Source organism: Rissa tridactyla, chromosome 3, assembly GCF_028500815.1.
Source record: "Rissa tridactyla isolate bRisTri1 chromosome 3, bRisTri1.patW.cur.20221130, whole genome shotgun sequence".
In the NCBI taxonomy this organism is placed as follows: domain Eukaryota; kingdom Metazoa; phylum Chordata; class Aves; order Charadriiformes; family Laridae; genus Rissa; species Rissa tridactyla.
The window spans coordinates 54,948,968-54,971,191 of NC_071468.1; the positions used below are offsets into that span (position 1 = coordinate 54,948,968).

The following is a 22,224-nucleotide window of genomic DNA, read 5'->3' on the forward strand; positions in this document are numbered from 1 at the left end:
TCAGAATAAACCTCATTTTACTTGTAAGCTGACCAATTTTAATTGCAAAACGGTAGACACAAGCTAAATTTTAAATCTCCCAGTGCCACTTAAAACAACTATTTTAGGGGAGGACTATGTTTTTGAAAACAAATATTCTACACTTGAAAAAAAGAACAAACCAACAAAAAACAAAACCAACAAAAAACCCTAAACAACAAAAACGCCAAGCCTGAATATTCTAGGTTCATGTCTTTAGAGTTTTAATAAATCTTTAATGGTATTTCAAGGCATACTCTAATTGTCAGAGATGTTGAATATATGTTTGTATGAGTGTTCTATTTTGCAAGTTGCATGGTGGATTTCATAATTTGTCATCATGTTATGGAACTGTAAGATTAATATAAGAAAATAATTTACTTTAGGAAAGCAGCTGAAGGATGGAAAGAAGCCAGAACCCTGCAAACCTATCCTTAAGGTGGAATATAAAACAACTAGAGCGGGGTAAGACTTTTTCTGTATGCAAAATTAACATATGTAAGATAAGTGAAGCTCTCTGGGGATGTACTTTGTTTTCCATTTGTTCGGATATGTATCCTGATGGCACTGAGCTATGGTAAAACATCTGAAATAGTTCTGGTAAATCAGATATTGCTGAATAAACTACAAAAACATATGTGAACAAATTACTATATACAAACCTTAACTTAGGTAAAGATACTGCTAATGCATTATCTACATGCTTCTTCCATGCTACTACTAGACTGTATTTTTGCTCAATCTTTTGAAAATATTAAAGAAAAAAAGGCTGATAAAGCACAGAAGACACTGAAGCACAGACCTGAACAAGTGAACTTTGACAAATAGGAGCCTGATGCAAATATTCTAAATTCTGAATGTGTTCCTCCCCAAAAAATGTTGCTGACAGAAGCTTTTTCTGGTATAGTGCAGTAATTTATGCAGTGAACTGTGCCTAATTATGCACATTGAGAATGTAACAAAGCAGTAATTGCAACAAGAGGCTCAGATGGAATTACAGTATCCTGAGTAGCATGTTTTGTTACCAAGACTGCAATTAAGATTGAAGGATTTTGTGAACTGTGTGGAACTTCTTTTATTTATGGTTCTAAAGCACTTTAAAATGTTTGAGTAAAAAGTGCAATACAAAGATAAAATATTCATGGAAACCTGTTCAGCTATTTGCAAATGGTGGTTTTTTCATATTTTTTCTTTGACTTTTGAGGGGGGGTTATATATTGTATTTTGCTTTCCAGCCATTCGTATCTATAGAAGGTTGTTATTTAATTGATGTAATATATGCTTCTACTGTATATTGGTATACCCGTACGTATAATATCAGTGGGTTTGTGTATTTTTATTGTTTACCAAAAGTGAGGTAAATAGAAATTTAAGACTAGGGCTAATTCCCCGATGTATAAACATCTGTGGTTAGCTGGAAAGCCATATTTTACTTGAAGCAGCCTACATCTGTCTGCATATTCCTTTCTCAATTGAAATGTCAAAATCTGATCTAAAGAAAGATACAGGTAACCAAAAGTAGTCTCAGCTTCAGCAAGTTACAATTTCTGCAATCAAAAGCCTTCTGTTAAGAATAGTCATTTTGAAGAGAAAGGTTAGTTCAAAGCTTGTTCTATGCAATTATAATCCAATGTGAAAACTAGTTGACTTTTCACACAGTTCAAAGACGAGCTTATTCTAGTATAATTCCTAAAAATACATAGCTCTTTGGTGAGACTTTTTGCTAGTGTGGGCTTTTTTGTTACACCTCTCACTTTCCAGTTCTTTGGGGTTAAGTCTGGAGACTTCACACGTACTGTCGGCAATAAAGCCAAAGATGTTTACCTTTCAACAGCAGTATGTCTGTAGCTTTATTTCTGGAAGAATATACGTAGAAAGATTACTACTGAAAGTTGTTCTGTACCTGGACTAGGGGGTCAAAAGGCAAGTTCTTGGTATATTCATAGAACCATTTAGGTTGGAAAAGACCCATGGGATCATCGAGTCTAACCATCAACCCTACTCTACGAAGTTCTCACCTTCAAACAATAGTTCTCTACAAAGTTCTCCCCTTCCTTCAGCAAACTGGCATAAATTTCTAATCCCAGAGCACAATGTCATTGTTCTCCAGCCATTTAAGTTCATCTAAAATACTCCATCTCTTTCTGAAGCAATGAGTTCCAAGGTAGGTTACCTTTTTGAGCTTGCTGAAATGGTTTCCATGTTGCTTTTAGGCATAATTTTCAAGAGCTTCTCTATATTCAGTTTAGACAGAGCTTCCTAATGCTATTTCCCATCCCTCCAGATGTAGTCCCTTATAGTATTTACTAGGGTTGATATTAGCATTATTGCAAAATTGTCCAAGCTTATTCTTCTCTACTAGAGTGCTGTATAATAGAAATTACAGCTCAAAAGTCTCTCCATAAAACATAATCAAAAAGGGTATTGTTTTGGTAGCTCATGCAGCTGTCATTGACTAACTATAGAGCATTACCTCTTAGCAAGATGGATGTATATAATTGGGACACAGAAGTTACAATAATAACAAAGTCTCCAGATAAGTAAAAGTTTTTGACCTGTTAATTTAGTTTGAATAGTACTATTTTGTTGTGTGAGCTTGTTGGTTCAAAAGCACACTTCCCAAAATGAATTTATAATTTATCTTTGCTGCTATTTCAAGATTTCCAGTCTTAAGCTAAAATAACTCTTGAAGTCTTTTCCACCTTTATTACTAGGGTTTAACTTCTTGACAAATTCAGCTATGGTTTGAAAAGTAAGCTAATTGGTACCCATGGCCTAACTTCTATATATACTGTTCTCTCCTGCATCCAGATTGCCAGAAACTGACTGACAGTTTACTTCTAAAATTGAGTAGAAATATCCTCTAGGGTTTTGAGCCACTCAATGCTCAGTTGTATTATTTTTTCATACACTGCAAGACCTAATCCTGTGTTTTCTGAAAATTTCTTCAATGAAACATTGCCACCCTTTGTAGTGAATTTTTTTATAGTGCTCCCCAAGTGATTTTACAGATTTAACTGATAAGGATATTCATATAAAGGGATTGCTTCCAAACCTGCTGAAGCAGAACTCTTTCAAAGAAGAACCTCTGTGTTAGCAGCTGCTAAAAATGCTATATAGCAGTTATCCAAGAGCTCAGCACTGCTTTTTGTTAAATGTTTTCCATTGTTTCAGGTAGGTAAAATGTAACTATCAAAGGAGGATCAATCTTATTGATTATGTAAAATACAATATTTTTTAATTTTTCTTTTAAATTATGCATTTGTATTTAACATTCATGTGCACTAACCTTTTAATATGTATCACAACTGAAGGGCAGCACTTAAGTATTTAATTAGAAAACACACAGCTTGTGTTTGTGGTAAATCCATGGTTTCATGAAAATACGAAAAGTTCATACACAAACCTGTATTAGTGTTTGTGGCAGACTAAAGTCAACTTTAATCTTTGACTCATCTGTGAAAAATCTGTGTGACAGATCTGCATAATCTATTCTTAGCTCTTCCATTCTTTGCTTCATAAGGAATACAGACCTTGGCAAGCCTGCCCAAAGCAACCTGATTACTTTGAGAAATAAAAGCAGGAGAAACCAGCATGCAGTTTTCACTGTGATTTATGAAACTTAGAAACTGAAATTTGTCACTTTGTTATTGTCAGTTGATCTTGGTGAAGCTGCAAGTCTAATTACTGCAAATTTGTTCTGGCAGTATTATTGTCTAAAGAACTAATGATTGTGTGAATACAAAAAATACTGCAATAAATCATTCCAGTAAAATGAGATACTGCAAGTACATCACAACATTGTTTTTCTCTTCATTGACATCCTGAAAAATATCAGGTTAAAGTTTGTCCTTGTGGTGAAATCACTTCATGGACCTGACCATAAAAGACTGTGTGAAGTTCCAGTACGAAGAATTGAGATTAAATGAAAACTTTGAGAAAACTTACTCCTTTTCTAAGAAATACACTTTTGGCTACTGTTGGAGGCAGGATATTGAACTCAGTGGACCTGTGGTCTAATTTATGGCCACTCCTTTGAGGTATCTTCCTCAGCCAGCAGAATTCTTTGGCCCAACTCTTGTTATGGGGCTTTCTGAAGGATCAGGCGGGTTGTGAAATAATTGTAGAAACTGAAATCTTATCTCAGTCTGCTTTGCCTTCAATGGTACAAACACAGAGCACACTTCAGTCAACTCATGAAGCATGTGCATAAATTAAATCTTTCACGGTTTTCAAGAAAGATGCACCTAATCTGTCATATTTGTGTTTCAAATGCTAACTTGTACAAGCCATTGAAACAGTATGAGAAAGATGGTGCTATAGGAAGAGACAAAAAAAATAGAAGATCTATTCAGCTTCCTCTTGACAATGTATCAGGATGGTGCTTTTTTCCCTACAAACTTTCTCCAGGTACTGACATACTAGCTGCTTCCAAGGTAGACATGAACAAAGGGTATCATTCCTACCTAAAGTGAGCATAAAAGTAGATCAGAGGAATTTCACACTCTTGAGTGCCTACTTTTCCCCCAGAAATATAACCCAGAATTTGAAGCAATGGTCAATAATGGGTGAAATTTCTTGAGCTGTATAAACAACTCTTTAAAAGGCATTAGGCCCTATTTTAAACATAAACAGTATTAAATTGAGTGGTGACTTGATAATTGTGAAAGAAAATACCTAGTAAAACCAATAATTTACTTCATTTTGTTTTTAATAAATAAACTGTATATTATGAGCATATTGGAGAAAAAGTGCAAGCATATAAAAATTTGTTTCTGTAAAGACTTTTAAAAAAAATTAAGGGAAGCCTCTAATCTCTTTTCTCAAGACTAGAAGAAATATTTGTTGCTTTGCTGAACTCAGCCATTTAAGTATGCAGTATGAGTAGTCTATGATCTAGAAGTAGTTCCTTGAAATTTATGCATGGTGGTAGGGGTGAAAATGGATAAAATGTCTAGAGTAAATGTGTGATGAGCAAACTATGGGCATTTATTTATGTCTTTGCTTCTTAAAAGATGTTAGGTCTTTTGAATCTTATCAAGGAACTGGTTGCTTCTCCAAGACAGTCATGTTATTGTGACTGCAAAATTATTTTACACTGCTTGCAAAATCGTTCGTCCTTCAAAATTTAGGGTAATTCTGTACAAGTAAATTTTCCTGATCCTGTTGAAATACTTTATATGGATAAATGGGCCTGTTAGAAAATCAGAATCTGCAGTTCAGTAGAAAAATAATTTAAAAAGTTCAATAAAATAAAAAAATCTTATCTTGGCAAACAGTTGCAAGGATTGGTTAAATAAGCAATATAAAGCCAAAGAGTTTGGAAGAGATGTCTGACTTGAGTTGTAGGCTTCTCACTCCTGGTTTTTAAGTTTTGAAACACATACCCAAGCTACATGTTACAGGGAGAGCTGGTTTGCATCATGCTTAAGGTATCTCTGCATAATGGTATCTCATTGAACTTTATAATAAGGTTACAAAACACACCCAATCTCTTTGTATGTATTATCTTGGCTTGATACTAAATGCTTCTGCTTTATTCCAGGGACCCTTTCATCATTCTCTCAGGAGGCTTGTCATATGACACTGTAGGAAGAAGACCCTGTTTAACAGTTATGCATGGGAAAAGTACTGCTGTGCTAGAAATGGATTATTCTATTGTTGATTTTCTTACCCTCTGTGAGACACCATATCCTAATGGTAGGCTCTGTAAAGACTTTTCTCAGTACTTCGACCTCTTCTTTCTGGAGTCTTATCCCATCAGAATATTCTTTACGATTGCCTTTCTGTTTTATCTCTGGGGGTCAGACTGCAGCAGTGGCATCTGTTATCCCTATTGTCTGAAGTCTGTTTTGCTTCCCAAAGCATCATAATAGAATAGTTTATTATTAAACCTGTTTTTCTTCTAGAAGAATGCTGATTACTGGTTGCATGGTTTTTCCTCTTTTTTTATCCCAAAAGCACGTGCAGACAAAAAGTAGCATTACAATTGCAAGCTGTAGTTACTGCAGCAGATGTGTTCATCAATATTTATTTAAGCACATAGGGCCTTTCCAGTCAATTCTAAATCTTGATTAGCATTTATGTAGCACTCTTAATTTTTAGTGACACTATTCATTCTAATACTCACAAGAAGTTCATCACTAACCTGTAATCTCTCTTCTGCAGAAGAGAACTTTTTGTCACAGTTTAGGCAGTTGTGCCAGATTCCTAGTATATTTCTGATGACTCCAATGTTTTTAGCTGTCAGCTTCCATCAGAGGATATAAAATAGCTTAGTGCAGGATTTGAGGCCTACCTGAAAGAGGGCAAGATAAACTTTTCTACTCTGAACTGATAGAGTGCAAGGACTGATCATGTTCTCGTGGCTGTGCATGCAAGAACTACATTTACCAATAAGTAACTCTTTCCTTTCTTGTTTTCAGACTTTCAGGAACCATATGCTGTAGTTGTTCTCCTAGAAAAGGACTTAGTACTGATTGACCTTGCACAAAACGGGTAAGAATCTTGTGTAGTCTTTTGGCTGCAGCGGTCAGCCTATTGTTCTGCTCTATAGCTTTTTAACCTACCGTTAATACCTCCCTGTCCAGAACATAAAATTTTGAATATTAAATATACAGTTTCTTCAGTAGAACTGAGAATCTCTATAGATCAATTTTTCTCAAGTTAGTGTGTAGTAGATGAGTAGAATATTACGTGACTTTTTTTTTTCCCCAGGCTTGATTGACTCATAGATCACTGTTGCTTTTTAATTATCACGGTTTATTTTGAAGTTGATTCCTTAGTGCTATGAGGGGAGCTCAGAATTTTCAGGAAGGGAGCAGGGGGAACAATTGTTCAGGAAAGCCAGGTAAATTTGGCTGACACAAGTATGGTTGTCATAACGTAAAAATGTGCTGATTTTATTGCCAAATGAATTGCTGTTTGTATTGCTTAAAGTAACTCACTACTGATGCAATAAATAGTATATACATAAAATTAGAATGGTAACGTCTACTCCCTGGTTTTACTGCTGTGGTAAGAGGTTGCTTAAAAGTAGAAAAGTAGTATCCTATTACAGTTTTCACGACTAATACTTGCCTAACACATTTTGTCTCTTGTTAGTTTGTCTGTCTAACAGTCTGTATGCTCTATTAGGTGGTGATTAAAAATTCTAGATCCTGCAATCTTGTTTACCAACAGTTTTGAAATTAGTGTAGGCAGTAACAACTATTAAGGTATTAGTAGCAGAGGAACCTGAGGAATAAGATCTTTGTGGTGTTCCTGATTAAAAGTCACCAATGGTCAATGAAGATAAAAAAAAATCCTTGTGAAGAACATCCTTGTAGAGCAAAACAAAAACCTGTAAATATGTATCTGCAAAGTCAACGATGATACCTTAGATAATGAAAACTCCATCAAATTTGGAAGAATGTCAAGTTCAATACAGATAACTCTGCAGCTACTGAGCAAATTCATTTAAATTTTCCCAAAGTTACATGGCCATATGCTGTACCCAGAACTTGTTTCTGATACACCAATGGCATTAAGCTTCCAGCACTCATACGTTGAAAAATTAATAAAACAAGCTTTAATGAGCTTGAAATAAAAAGGTTCATACAAGGCTTTTCTTCTTTAGTGAAATAGTTTGCAGTGCCTGAAATTTGAAGTTAAGCTTGTTCCATTTCATGTTAAAAAAAAATCTTCAGCAGTTATGTTTTTAGAAGGCTTATGATGTTTGTTGTTACAGTTGACTTGCAAATTATTAATTGTTTCACACCTGAAAAAAGTAATAAAATGTATAGATTTTTGTTAGAGGAAGTTTCCTTTTCCCCTGTGTCATATAGATAATATTTTGTTAAAATTAAGCAGCTCTTTCATTCACTTTTTAGAACATTGTTTTAGCTCTGAATAAAATTACTGGTGTACAGAATATTTTAAACTGTTTTTGCTATTTTTTTGTTTAGATGGGTTAAGAAGCTGTGTCCCTTTTTGCCTCTAAAAAAAAAAAGTATGCATTTCTCTGGAGATAAATGTTCTTTGAACACAGATATATTTACCTCTTTGTTATTATTACTGGCTTTTTTCCTCATTAAGGCTCTGTCACTTTTCTGAATGGAGGTGGTGGTGGGGCATATATGTGTGTGTGCGTTTGTTTCTAATTGGTAACTGAGTGTTGCTATCTATAACTTTCAGAAAGTGATCTTGGAGTTGCCAGTAGGTTATGAAAAGGGCTGGACAACTTTTTGTCTAAACAGTATCACAATACAAATTGAGGAGTGGAGTCTTCCTGTCTTTCTCCCTGGAAGAATAGACTAAAGAGTTAGAAATGAATTGATAGCTCCACATTACAACAGTTAGAACTCAGTAACTTCAGTTTTTCCACAGGTTGTTAAAATAATAAGCTTTTAAAAACATAAAACTATAGGAAATAGTAGTGTTCTAAAAATATTCTAGAAACAGTACAGCATTCAGGTTCTATATAACGTACTACAGTGTCTTGATAGCGTACTGGATGAGCAGTAAAGTTGCATAGTATATTTTTTCATAGTCTGATTTGATATGCGTTGATTTTCCTCAATATGAAGAGAATGCAAACATAGTCTTCAGTGTTTTATTTGTGTTCTGCGTTTAAAAAAAAATTTTTCCTGTATTAAGTCTTCCCCTTTCATCCATTAAAGGTACCCTATATTTGAGAATCCCTATCCTTTGACTATACATGAATCTCCGGTTACCTGTTGTGAATATTTTGCTGACTGTCCTGTGGACCTCATACCTGCACTCTATTCAGTTGGCGCTCGACAGAAACGTCAAGGTTACAGTAAGAAGGTACAACATCTAGTACATGCATATGTATTAGAAAATACTAAAAATCAACAGCTTTAAACAACATAACAGTAGCCATCCTAAGACCAAAGCTCCACCATATTCATCCTGTCTTTTAGCAGTGGCTAATAGCAGATGTCTAGAGAGGATATGGTATGTATTAAGTCTAAAGTCATGCTTTCCTGATGTGCTCCCATTGATCACCATATCACTGGAAGCTCAGGGATTTTCTGGAGCCAGGGGTGTTGTTTATAGCCCTTGTTGATTTTTTTTTTTCCTCTTTGCGGTGGGTATATCTAATTTCTTCTTGAAGTCATGTCATATACTGGAATGTGCAGTAATGTCAGCGTCTTAATTTTGCACTATATAATATTTTCTTCCTCAGTGTATTTGTTAATCTTCCAGGAATGGCCTATCAGTGGAGGCAACTGGGGTTTGATCACTCAGAGCTATCCAGAGATAATTATTACAGGGTAAGTGATGCAGTGTAGTAGTAATAACTTTCTTAGCTGATTAAGTAGAAGTGAGAGTATTTTGTTCCTCTTATAGAAAACAATGTTCTATGAGTGGTTTGAATGATTTAAGAAATTATGTCACCAGACAAGTCATTTGCATTCTTGAAGCGTTAACAAAAGTAAAGCAAAATGTGGAAGAGAAGACAGGAACAAAATAATAGCAGGTGTTTTACAGGGATTATAATTATGATGTGGTATCATGATTATATCTGCTTGCTATCAGTATGTCCTGGATGAAGCTTGTTTTTTATTCTTTAACTTTTGGAAAATAGTTGTGTAGTGTTTCAAAGCACAGGAAGTCCATGAAATAGTTATGAGTTCAGTTGTCAAAGAGAAGCCAAGTTTTTTATTTCGAAAAGGACAACCAAATACTTAAATCTGTTTGTTATGATCTCTTCTGAGACTGATCCTTCTAATACTACTCTAAGGAGCATAAATAAAATTAAATTTATAGCCATGCAGTGCATCACTGAAAGTGAGAGCACTGCTGAAGTTTTTTTAGAACAGCCCATTAGCCGTAATGAGGATTACTGACACTTTATACTATGCATTGCAGAGACTTTGAGAGACAGTCCTGAAAAAAATCTAGTCATTTGATTCTCAATTTCAAGGATAAATAAACAACTTAGGTGACTCATTTACACTGAAATACAGTATATTTTGGCATCTCCTTTACAAGTGTCACTCCAAATAAAGGGTATCTTTTTAGGAACAACACATGGTAAGGTATAGCAAACTGCTTATGGGAAATGCAGGTAACTGAAATCAGTATTTAAAATGGTAAATTAGTATTAGTAGAGTGGAATTTCAGGGAGCTAGCCTTCATGTTTTTTTTTAATTCCTTTTGTCTAAAGTAATTGGGGCACGTGTTCATAAAATATCGGCTTCCAATAAATCGTGAAAATAAAATAACACAAAGAATACTAACAAAAATAGAACGTTAGCCATATATTTTCTAATCGGTAGCAAAGAGGTCTAACACTCCAACTAACCATTTTACCATCTTATTAATTTTTTAATATTTCATAGGCATGCTGATGGGTCAATCAAGTTTTGGGACGCCTCAGCAAGTAAGTGTTTTCAGTAGAGATTTTTTTTTTCTTGTGCAGTAGCAGTTTTCTAAACTTACTGATTTCTCTAATGGAATGTAATTGCAGACTAGTCATTCTCATTATTTCCTGCCTTATGTAGAGTCAGTAACTCCAGAGGAGACTTTGATTTAAAACTAAATAAAATTAACAAAATTTCTTAGTTAATTGTTACACTGTTCTTACCACCTCAGTGAAAATGCAGTGGTATTCCAAGGACCAGATAGAATGGAAGAGTTCCAAAATTTTTTAGAAGCACCTTCAGAAGCACATTATTGAGCATAGAGATGCCTGGCAGGCAAATGCATTCCTTTTTAGAACAATTGACTTTCAGTAATTTCTGTATTTTTAGACAGGCAAGAGGCATGGATTTATAAGACATCAGCTCACCATAAATTACAGTATCTAAAAATGAGAATTGGAAACAGTAGTAGTTTGTGCTAATAAAATTACCTAGGCATTTGTGAAGAAAGGCAGGAGAACAGTAAAATAAAGACACTCTTGGTGGAACACTGAACAAGCTTTACATTTCTATTCTGTTAAAGGGTGAATTGTATCTGATGGTCTGCCCAGTTAATAGTGAGAAATTCAGTAAGAATTCAAATGAGAACAAACTACACAGTTAGATGTTTTAATTAATCTAGTTTTAACTAACCTTACTCTTGGTACTTAAAAGCTGTCTGAAGCAATCTTGGAATCATTATCAGTTGTCTTTGAAAACTTGTGGAAGACTGGTGAGATTCCAAAATGCTAAGGGTGTGTGGGTGTGGGAAGGAACAGATGTAAGGTATATGTTTAAAAACTGGGAGGAGGAGTGTTTGGAGAGTTATAGATCTTTAATTTCAGTTTGGGGTGGGAGTGGAACCTGGGGGAGAGAGAGAGATGGGGAAAAAATAACCTGATTGATTCTGCATGCTTAAAAATTCTATTCAGCATAGATCTGCCAAAAGGAGATCCTGTTAAAGGCATTTAGTTTACTTCTAAAACAGATAAACCAACCTCTTAAAGGAGAAACTGCAGGTATCCTGTATCTTCATTTTAAATCTTTTAAATCTCTCTAATAGCACAGCCTTACAATTGAACTAGGGAAGTGTGATTCAGGTGAAACCACTGAAATATAGAAGAGGAGAAAGGATGCTATAAATCTTGTCCTAATGATAGGATTAGTATTTGTAGCAGCAATTTGGGTCATTGGCTAGAGAATACGTCTGTGAAGTTTTAAAGCAACACCAAGACAGTTGAAAGAAAATATAAGAAAGAGTTAGAATTACAATTGAGAATGATATTGCTAATTCTTGAATAGCATCCAAGATGATTTATTTGAATATAGGATCAATGGTTTACACTTAGAACTTATTTTCTGGGAAAAAAAAAATGGAGATCTAATGGATTGCAGTGTCAGTGTTACAGGAAAAAAAAAATCATTGGGATAAATAAGTGGGAATATGTGTAAAACCAACATGGAATAATTCATTGACAATTTCTAAACTGTGGCAAGGCCTCCCTAGAACTGGGAAGCATGCTATCGAGAAAAATGTGGACTGATCAGAGGGCAGCGCTTTTGAATGATCAGACAGGACAAAATAAAAATTGGAGGAACTGGGGCTGTTAAGTCTGAGAACACAGGTGAGAGGCCATGGATTTGAAATACTGTAAGGAGAAAGGAAAGGAGCTTCACTTTCTCTACCATAGGTGGGCTGAAGTTGTGGGTATGGCATACGTAACTAGATCTTACTGTTATAAAGAGATCCCTAAGTATAGTTAAGCATCGAGAAACTGTGAGGCCTTAGTTAACAGCTTAAGCTTTGTATATATTCCTCAGGAAAAGTGTTATGTTTTGTTGCTTGTTTTTTTAATACTAACTGATCCTGCATTGGGCACGTGGTGGACTGCATGGGCAGAGTCAATACAGATATTCAGAGCTTGTACTCTGCCCTCTTTTGTTGAATATAGTGGCTTTATCTATGAAGAGAAGTTTCTGAATTAGAAAAATTAAAAAGAGAACTATCTGTTGAGATCAAAACTAATTTTTATCTTTTTTGGTTTGTTCCTAGTAACGCTGCAAGTACTCTATAAGCTAAAAACAGCTAAAGTGTTTGAAAAATCACGGAATAAAGAGGACAGGCCGAACACAGATATAGTAGATGAAGATCCATATGCTATTCAGATCATCTCATGGTGTCCAGAAAGTAGAATGCTGTGCATAGCTGGAGTTTCTGCGCATGTCATTATTTACAGGTTCAGCAAGCAGGAAGTCACAACAGAAGTTATTCCGGTAATTAGTTTTTTCATTTCATTATTGAAATAGACAAAAAAAAATTGTGTCAAAATGCAGAGGTGTGTTTTTGTAGAGGAAAAATAATAAATTATGAAATGGAGCGGAAGTGAAAATTGCAAACAAAGATTCTAGTTTTCATTGGCTTTTTCAGGTTTTGCAGCCAATAATAAGTCTTTGTTCTATCTATCAAAGCAAATAGTGGATCAAAACATGACTATATCAAAGGTAAAACTAAACCAAAAGTGAATGAGATGTGGAGTTTTAAGAATTTTCAAAGCTTTTAGGGAGTTTATTCCATTTTTTTCCCTTGATTCCTAATAAATACCATCTGTCTTTGCAAAACTTCTGCAGTACGCAGAACTAGAAGAATAGAAGCGTGCCAGATGTACCCTAAGGTCTGTTAAGAACTTTGCTGTGTCACTGTTTTATTCTGTATAAGGTACAATGACGACTTCTATTACAAGTTTGAGAAGTCCTTTTGTTAAATCAGGCACACGTGCAACTTTACTTACCTGAATGTATGAGGGAAAGCTAACTTGAAGCCATTTAATTATAAAATATTGTATGTTTTGAGGAAAGCATTAATCAAAATGTAGCTGTTCTTTATTTTTCACACCCCGCCCCCCCAGCTCTTATTCTGCCCACTTCAAGTAAGTCTCAGTTTAAGGAGATGAGGCACGGTTGGTTTTTTTCCTTCAGGTGTTTACTGATGTACAGGTACATTCCCTTCTGAGGGAGTAGTTTTTCTAAATGATTTTTACAAAACAGTCCCTAGAAAACTATTCTTTAGTACTAGGAATGCTTTAAAAAATTCTGCATAGTTCTTTGATTCAGTCCATGAGTTAAGTGCTACTTTGCAGATGATGAGAATAAACCAGTGGAAAACATTCTTTACACTTCACTGCAATTAATACTGTTATTGTTACAGACCCAGCAGAAGGAAATCTGAAATAATGGTGAACTTAAAGTTCTCTTAAAAATGTATGGTCTGGTTCAGTACAATATTAAACGTTGAACTAAGTCCTGTGTGTACAGCGTTACAACAGTATAAAGTGTAGCTGTCTACATGGCTTCAGCTCTTTTTAGTTTTAGAATTCCTGAACTACATAGAACAAGTCATCCTTATAACTGAGAATTTATTATGTGCACAGAATGATAATTACATTGGTCTTGTATCTGCTATTTAATTTCTTTCCAAGATAAAGCAACAAACTTTTAAATATTGAGAAATAGGTTAGATTTTTCAAGTTTAAACAATTTTCAGATATTCAGTCTATAGTAGTTAATATGATTCTGTATTTCTGAAGACCGTGTGTGTTTAGGTTCAATAGCTTATTAAAGTACTGCTATCTTTCAAAAAATGAAAGGGTCCTGGGTGTCACTTTTATCACTAGCATTTTCAGTTGCGCTTCGTTTATTTAATATATAGTTTTTTGAAAGGCAGAATTTACTGATAAATTTTTAATTTTCATTTACAGATGCTGGAAGTACGTCTGTTATATGAAATAAATGATGTTGAAACACCAGATGGTGAGCAGGTACCACCTTTACCAACTCCAGGCACGGGTTCCAATCCTCAATCTATTGTTCCCCAGTCTCATCCATCTACTAGTAGCAGTTCATCTGACGGACTTCGTGATAATGTCCCATGTTTAAAGTAAGCATCTTCTGTTATACTTCTGTTGAATGTGAAACTTTACAAGAATATGTGATGAGAATGTATGTACTTCTATTACAGAAATGTCATTATTAGTAAAAATGTTTTATTTATTAGGGCAATGTTTTCCAAAGATCTGGAAGTTGAGTTCTGTTTCAAGAAATTAATATTACGATCTTAATTTCTTTAAACTTCATGAGATGATACTAGAAAAACAACCTCTGAGAAGTCTTATGATTGCTGCTTGCTTTAGGAAATTTGGTATAAATGTTAGTATAGTTATAGATGCTCATGGAAACATTTTTCAATAGCAGCAATATAGTTGCTCTGAAATCTTGTTCTCCTTCGAAATGAATAGACAACTTAATATTTTGTGGCTTTCCTTAAGTTCAGGTCAGGTATGTCTGAATAGATTTCACCTGTGAGATTTTCCAGAGCCTTAGATTTTTAGAGCTAAATCAATGAAAATGCTTACAGATAAGAGGTAACTCTTTTTAGGCTCACAAAGATTATTTTTTTTTTATAACTCTCTAAGGGAACTACTTTGTATTTTAGGAACAGGAATCAATTAAATAAATGTCCCATTCTCATGGATCTTCATTTTGCTCATGCCTCATAGTGCTCGCAGTGTAGGTCTTTGGCCAGTTTTCAGATTTTTTTTTAAAATTAGGCGTTTTTTCCTTAAGGTTCTTCATGTATGAACTTCTTACTCATTTGAGAAATGAAGATTAAAAGAAGGCAATCTCTTTTACTGTTTTACAAGACTGCATTGTGAAGCCTCTACACCATCTCCTTTTCCTTACAGAATGTACATTGAACTTCATTTTCAGATACGAAGTTAAAAGATGTGTATCCTGTTTTCTGAAGTTTTAAGGTCTCAACTTGGATTTTAATTCTAAGTGCATCCACCCAAAAAATAACTAATTCTGATGGTGTTATTTTCTCTGAGTGGGTGTTTTCCTGTCTCATTGGTTGTACTGAGTTGCAGAGGTGTCTTCCTAAAGATGGTAAATTCTAAAGAAAACTGGACAGAGTAGAAAAAGTGGAAAACTGACTTTTTATAAAATACTGGCAAACTACAATATGCATTAATGAGAATGAATGGGTAAAATAAGGGGAATTCGGGAACTGAATCATCAGCTTTTTGTTTGTATTTGTCTCAATACATTGTGATTCCATTTCCCTTTTCAGTACGCTTCTTCGACGTGCATCCCTCACCCCCTTCCATTCTCTAAATCAGAGATCTTGTGGGAGCTCTGAAAAGAATTGGTAACAGCTTCCTTTTAGGCACTGAACACCTTTATTCAAGTCAATATAGCATGCTAAGACAGTTAAGCCTTGCTCTGCAGAGGGTAGAAATGAAGTATTTGTGATCATTGCTCAATTATTTTTCAATTTGATAATGAATCAAAAGGGCCCTTAAAAAGAAGAAACCTTTTCTGGTTGCTTTTATGTGTTTGTGTTGATTATTTGCAATTTTCCAACTTCTGAAGTCCAACGTGGTGTAGAATTTAATGAATTCTGAGCCCATAAGGAAAAAATTGAGACTGTGGAGAATCATAAAGAGATACTGTGTTTTGTTTATCTTGCAGAGTTAAAAATTCTCCTCTCAAGCAATCTCCAGGCTACCAAATTGAGCTAGTTATCCAGCTAGTGTGGGTGAGTGGAGAACCTCCTCAACAGATAACCAGCTTAGCAGTCAACTCAGCATACGGCCTGTAAGTATATTCTACACAGTTGGTTTTTTTTCATTATTCTGTTAAAGTGGTTTAAAATTATCTATAAAAAATAAGTCTCCATGTGTGTTCACATGACCTACATAGCAACACAAGAGAGGCAATCAGTCTGCTGTGCTTAAAAGATAATTCCCTTCGGGCCATGACAGATCCTGGTGACGCTAACATCAGAAACAAATCAACATCACAATCACACTTCCTCACCTAGCACTGTAAGTGTCTGTCAGATAGGTTGGCAAGTGCAGTGACGATGCTTTGTTCTACTCAGTGTCACATGTTTTTACAAGACAACAATTAAACAATACGGCATTCTAAAATAGTATTTTATAAATATGTGTAATTGAGGACAATTTACAAAAATTAGGAAGGCTTAAAATTCTGAACAGCAACAAATGCTGATATAAAACTTTACCAACATTTGATTAGCACTATCTTTCCTTCCACTTCTCTTTTTCCAGAGTAGTTTTTGGAAACTGTAATGGTATTGCCATGGTTGATTACCTCCAGAAGACAGTGCTCCTGAATCTAGGCACTATTGAACTGTATGGCTCCAATGATCCTTATCGCAGGGAGCCACGATCTCCCAGAAAAACTCGGCAACCGTCTGGAGGTGAGTAACCCAAATCTTGTTTTAACCAACTGTGCCTTTCTTCTGAGCTTATCTGATCTATTAGTGTATATTTTTTGAATACAAGCATATTTTTCTCTATCACGGTTTCATCCTTTCTTGTTGATCTATCCTGATGTCACTATTGCAGGTTTGTCACTTCATGTTTCCTTCAAAACTGGTGCTTAGTGAAATCTTCTGATGATTGACATCATTACTTATTTTTAGTGTAATGTATGTTTTAAGAAGAAGCAGATGAGGAAAACATTATCTGTGTGAATAGATACAAGTATGAACACCCAATGGATTTATGCAGTTTACAAGATTTTAACGCAGGATGAAGAAGTAGGAGTATCCTGGTATTTCTGATTAACCTAGTACCCATATCACATGCTTGTATAAACTCATTACTGTTTGCAGATTGCCAGTGTATCTGCTGGGATCTTTTGGCTTCCTATTTTAAACCTTGACTAGAAATGTCCCTGCTAAGCTAAAGCATGTTACATTGTGTATACTGTTATGTTATGCTTGAGAGGAGGCCTTTGATTTAAATGAACCAAATAAACTTCCAAATACGAACTGGTAAAATCTTTTTTTTGAAAAAAGGACTGGAAAAAAATATAGTGAAGAAGGGTGGTACTTTCCTCCTCATCTGCAACAAGACTTTTCAGTCAAAATTCCAAGCGTTTTATTGCCAAAAGGAAAACTTAGTATTTTTAACTTAGAAGTATCTAAACATAACTTAAAAGTTAACTATGTAAGAAGGAGAAGAAAATAAATTAATTTGGAAAATGGCTAAGGACAGAATGATAAACAATGTCACTGCTGCCCCAGATGATTATTTTTCAATAGGAAGTAAACTGTTTAAAAAAACTTCTTCATGCTCTAGTGTTTGCTTTATTTTGAGTTCCAGAATAAAGTCCAGGTAAGTTCCTTAAGTAATATTGTATTCAAATTGAAATGGATGCTCTAAAATGTATTTTAGTAAATCATTGGTTTGAGAAGGACCTAATTAGCACCAGTTACCTTATTTCAACTGAGAAAACTGATCTAAAAATCATGAACATAGAGCAGAACACACATAGTTTATCTGACATCCTGTCAGATATAATATTTTCTTCTAATAAAGAAAATTTATTTAAAAAAAACTACTTAAGAGAGAAAGGAATAACTTTACTTGGTTGACACTATTAACTCCTCTTGGGAGTACGGGACTTAAATTCTGATTCATGCATTTAGATTATAAACTGTTTTTTGGAGTGTTAAACATTACTTGCTTTATTTTCTTGGCTTTTGTTATTTTAATGTATTGGATCCACATAACTCTGAGTTACAACTGTCTCTAAGATGTTCATGAATGAAGTCCTTTTTGCTCATGAATATAACTGTTACATGATATCATATATTTTTTCATCTTACATTTTAGTATTAACAGTCTGCATGGCAAGAGCATTATATAAACCTCGTTATTCAAGTTATTCTGCTGGCTTTTCTGTCTCAAATGTACTGTTAGTGTCTCCGTCTTTCCTTTTCTCATTGCTTCATAAAGGTATGCTGACTGTGGCTTCTTGCATGTGCGGCCTTTCTAACTTATATTCAGAGTCTGTGAAAAAGCTTCGCACCTCTTATATAAGTAAGTCATCTCATGGCAATAAAAATATTTTTGAACACCTGAATTTGATTTTTTAACTTGTTCACTCCCCATAAATATTTTTGTTAGTCCATTTTAAGTAATCGTTTTACTTTTTAGAAACTAATTTTTAATCCATCACACATCTATCGTGTTTATTGTTCATGGCATCTTTAAAAGAAACTTGAATGAAAAAAAGCAATCATAATAGTCTCTGTATTTTATGTTTTTAAATAAGTAAATAAATATCAAAATCAAAAGAAGATCCTGTCTCAGAAGTTACTGATGTCTACAAACCCAAGATCTTGCCAAACTTAGTGTTGTTTTGAGATGTGAGGCTAGAAGCTTCCTTTGCATGGTCCCCTTTCTGGCAGAAAAAGCTTCAGAACTCTAGTGTTAGATTATTATTAATAACATATTAATATTTAATGTTGTAAAAGATGGTGATTTGTCTATTACAAATGAAGATTTACTTCTACAAAGGTATTGATCATAGAGATTAAGAGTGGAGGCGCCTGTGTATTACACAGCCCTGTGTGGTTTCCAAGCAGGTTTGGAGTTCAGGCATCTATGCAAGGGAGGTGGCCCATCAGAACCATGATTTACCTGAGGGCTTCTCTGACTTATTCCATCATTCACAGCATCCAAGAATTTGGAGAACATAAAGCTGATTTTAAAAGCATAACATTGTTCCTTTCCCTAGGGTGCCAGTTTTCTCCAGCCCTTGGGCAGAGGTAGGTAATCTCACCCCATTTTTAATGAAGGAGAGTAGAATAAGCTAAGAGAAGAATGACCTTTGAGTTAATGAAAAAAATAAAAATAAAAAGACTTGAGATTATGGTCCAGTTCTGTTGGCTTTTTTTTTTTTCCCAACAAGAAAAATAAATACATTTCAGAGAGGGTAGGCTCAATAACCAAATACTGGTTTCTGTGTAGTCTTCTATCCTTTGCTGCAAAGGGAGAAAGGGAGCTAGGCATAAAAGAAGTGCCTCTACCTTATGATGATATGGAACTGAAAACCAGGATTGACCACTGAATTATTATTGTGAGGAGAAGCAAAAGATGGGCAGAAGTCCCAAAACTGATTTCTGAAGCCAACAGTTGTAAGGCTGAATTTACCTGGACTATTTAATTTAGGAATAAGTTAAAACAGGTTTTGTATGAAAGAGTTAATTTCTTAACCATATAGTTAATTCCCTTTCCCTTCACCATCCTCTCAATATCTTGATTAGCTGGAGCTAGTCTCTTTAAAAACTGAAAATAATTTCTCTAGAGTTATTTAATATTTCTAATGATTTGTAGTTCTTTCAATGTATATGTTGCCCAGACTTCAATAGCTTAAATAATAAAGCATTATTGCTGTGTAATTTTCCACAAATAAGTCTGTTGCATTAAAGAATTATCCTTTACTATATTTATAGGATTGGAACTATAAGAGTTAATCAGAACACTTTTGGATTTTGCATCCTCCCTTTCTTAGACATTAATATCTGTGTTTAGTGTCTCCAAAGATGCAAGGAACTTATGTTTTCTTGGTTTGTTTTTGGAAGATGTGCCTTCATTGAATTCTTTCTTTAAAACATTTGTATTTTAATACTTCTAAACTTATTTTTCTACGAATAAGACATTTTCAACTACTGCATAGCTCTAATAACCTTCCGGGAGTATTACTACCTAATTTCTAAATCTTCCTAGAAAAAGGGCTTATGTATTTAATGCAGTTGTTTTAGAGAAACTGAGTATATTTCCCATCCTCTTTGAGACAACCACAATGCATTTAAAGAAAAATAAAAAAATAAAAATTGTACTAGCCTATGCATGCAATCAGCAAGTTATTAATTAGTTACATTAAGTTCAGGTTCAGACAGCATGCAACAGAGCAGCGTATTGTTACTGTATGTTGTATCCCAAGACTGACGGAACCAAAAATTACATTATTTCAATAGAGGGGGGTAGGAAAACATTAGCTGTTACTCAGCCATTTCCATAGGTTTTGCCAAAAAAAACACAGGAAGAATTCATCCTTCCTCGTGAAGAACCCTGCTATTCTGTATGTTCCAGCATAAATTGTCTATTTAATAGATCATCAGTATCTGCGTACATATTTATAGTTTAGTAAATGGCATGTCCTGGGTCAACCAATTGAAAATTTTAAAAGACTTTTTAAAAATTTTGAGATTTTTCCCTTCACTTGTGTTGCAAGAATATGATGTATGTTTCTGTCATCTTATTTTTTTCTACTCAGAAAAGAAATTCAGATTCCCGTCTTAAAGCAGCATCTATTTAGAGACAAGGCTCTCTACACTAGCTAGACTGTAAACTGTCATTTCAGGCTAGCTCAACAGATACAAGCTCCCAGTTGGGATCGTGTTTTGGAATTTATCAGTGATTCATACCAGGTATATTACTCACATGTTTTGGGTGGCAATTTATAGTTTGTGAAGCATGCAGTATATATGTTTTATGAAGGCCTTCGAGACAGTGTCATCAGGTTCTTGTCAAGGATAAAAACAAAGTCAATCTTTGCCGTCAGGTCATAATAGTTGGGGGGGGAAATGACCTTCGGCCATGTGCCAAAAGACACAACATGTGTAAGTAAAAACTTCATAGTGTGATTGAAAACTCTACATGCAGTGGAGGCTTACACTGTTCAGAGACCTTTGCTTGATAAACTGTTTGCTATAAATATGACAGGAGCTGTTAAGAAGGCAGCAAATATTGGTATACCAATTTATCAAACAAGTCATAATTTTATGACTAAACACCAAAACTTTAGACAGCTGTTATTTTTCCTTGCTTAGTTATACAATTAAGTTCACATAGGACACCAATCTGAACTCTTTTGCAACTTACTATTGTTGGGAGTTACAAGGTTTTGTGTGACTGCTCAACTAGTACAATATAATACAGCTCTTTATAAGTTAGTATCTCCTAGCTCTACCAGAGGATTTATCAGTTTAGGATTCTGACAAAATAGAAGCAGTTCTTGCATACATGTGAGACTCTTTTACTTTTATTATATATCAAAAAGGCTTCTTTCAATGCCATCTACAAGGGTTTCAGAAGTGGGGTTGAGTCAAACCTGAAGAAAATACATGCTTAGAACCTTTCTGGGGCTGTGTGCTCTAGTTTTCCCTGTCCCCTTTTCCCTTGAACTGGATGTGGATGTTAACTGTATTTGAATTTTTAATTTAAGTGTCAAGTAAACCAGACTAATATCAGCTGTGGCTAAGCCAAGTCCAGATCTGAATGAGAAAGTTTGATTGTTGGGTTTGGGGATTTTTGTGCTCCATTTTTCAGGTTAATTGTTTTTAATTCTAACTCGTATGTCTTCATATCAAGTTCTATTATAATTCTCAATTAGACTAGTTTCCAGTCAAGTTATCGTGCCTTCAGAGATGTATCTGCCTAAAGCTTATGTGAAAAACTGGCAAATGTCTCGTGAAACTTACTTTGTACATCAGTTAATTCCAGCTATATTTCTAGAGAGTTTTTAATGCAACATGGTAATTTTTATGTCTTTAATAAAATTAGATTTTTTTTTAGTTCACTACTTAGTTTTTCCAATTTCTTGCTACTAAAGTTCAGAGAAATAAGCTAAAAGCTTATTAGAAAGTCACTCCTCCGTATACGTATTTTAGTCAGGTTGTAGTCTTTGCAGTTCTGAAATGGAAAATGTTGGATCAGTTTGCTTTTGTAACCCATAGCAATTTGCACATATGCTGTAAGCCTGAAGCCAGAGAACTTTTCCACGAGAGCGGTCTTACTGCCAGTGTGCACACTGCTTCTATCAGGGTACCTGGGGTTTTAAGATGAACAGCAATGATTGTTACAGCAGTTTCTTCTTCGCATTGGTCATGGACAGATGCTCATAGCTTATGGACTTGACT

At 34.7% G+C, this 22,224-nt stretch overlaps 1 protein-coding gene across 11 annotated transcripts in view; it reads left to right on the forward strand.

Annotated features, from left to right (window-relative positions):
- STXBP5 (syntaxin binding protein 5) overlaps positions 1-22,224 on the forward strand; it is a 111,505-nt gene that overhangs the window by 57,207 nt on the left and 32,074 nt on the right. For 10 of the 11 annotated variants that reach the window (XM_054193744.1, XM_054193743.1, XM_054193745.1 and 7 more), the window contains exons 9-18: positions 405-483; positions 5,564-5,718; positions 6,444-6,516; positions 8,679-8,826; positions 9,229-9,296; positions 10,368-10,408; positions 12,481-12,701; positions 14,183-14,361; positions 15,954-16,079; positions 16,556-16,707. In XM_054193744.1, coding sequence (XP_054049719.1) covers positions 405-483; positions 5,564-5,718; positions 6,444-6,516; positions 8,679-8,826; positions 9,229-9,296; positions 10,368-10,408; positions 12,481-12,701; positions 14,183-14,361; positions 15,954-16,079; positions 16,556-16,707 — 1,242 coding nt within the window. Of the gene's footprint in view, positions 1-404; positions 484-5,563; positions 5,719-6,443; positions 6,517-8,678; positions 8,827-9,228; positions 9,297-10,367; positions 10,409-12,480; positions 12,702-14,182; positions 14,362-15,953; positions 16,080-16,555; positions 16,708-18,253; positions 18,338-22,224 lie in introns of all 11 variants that reach the window. The other variant, XM_054193754.1, reaches the window with a different exon arrangement.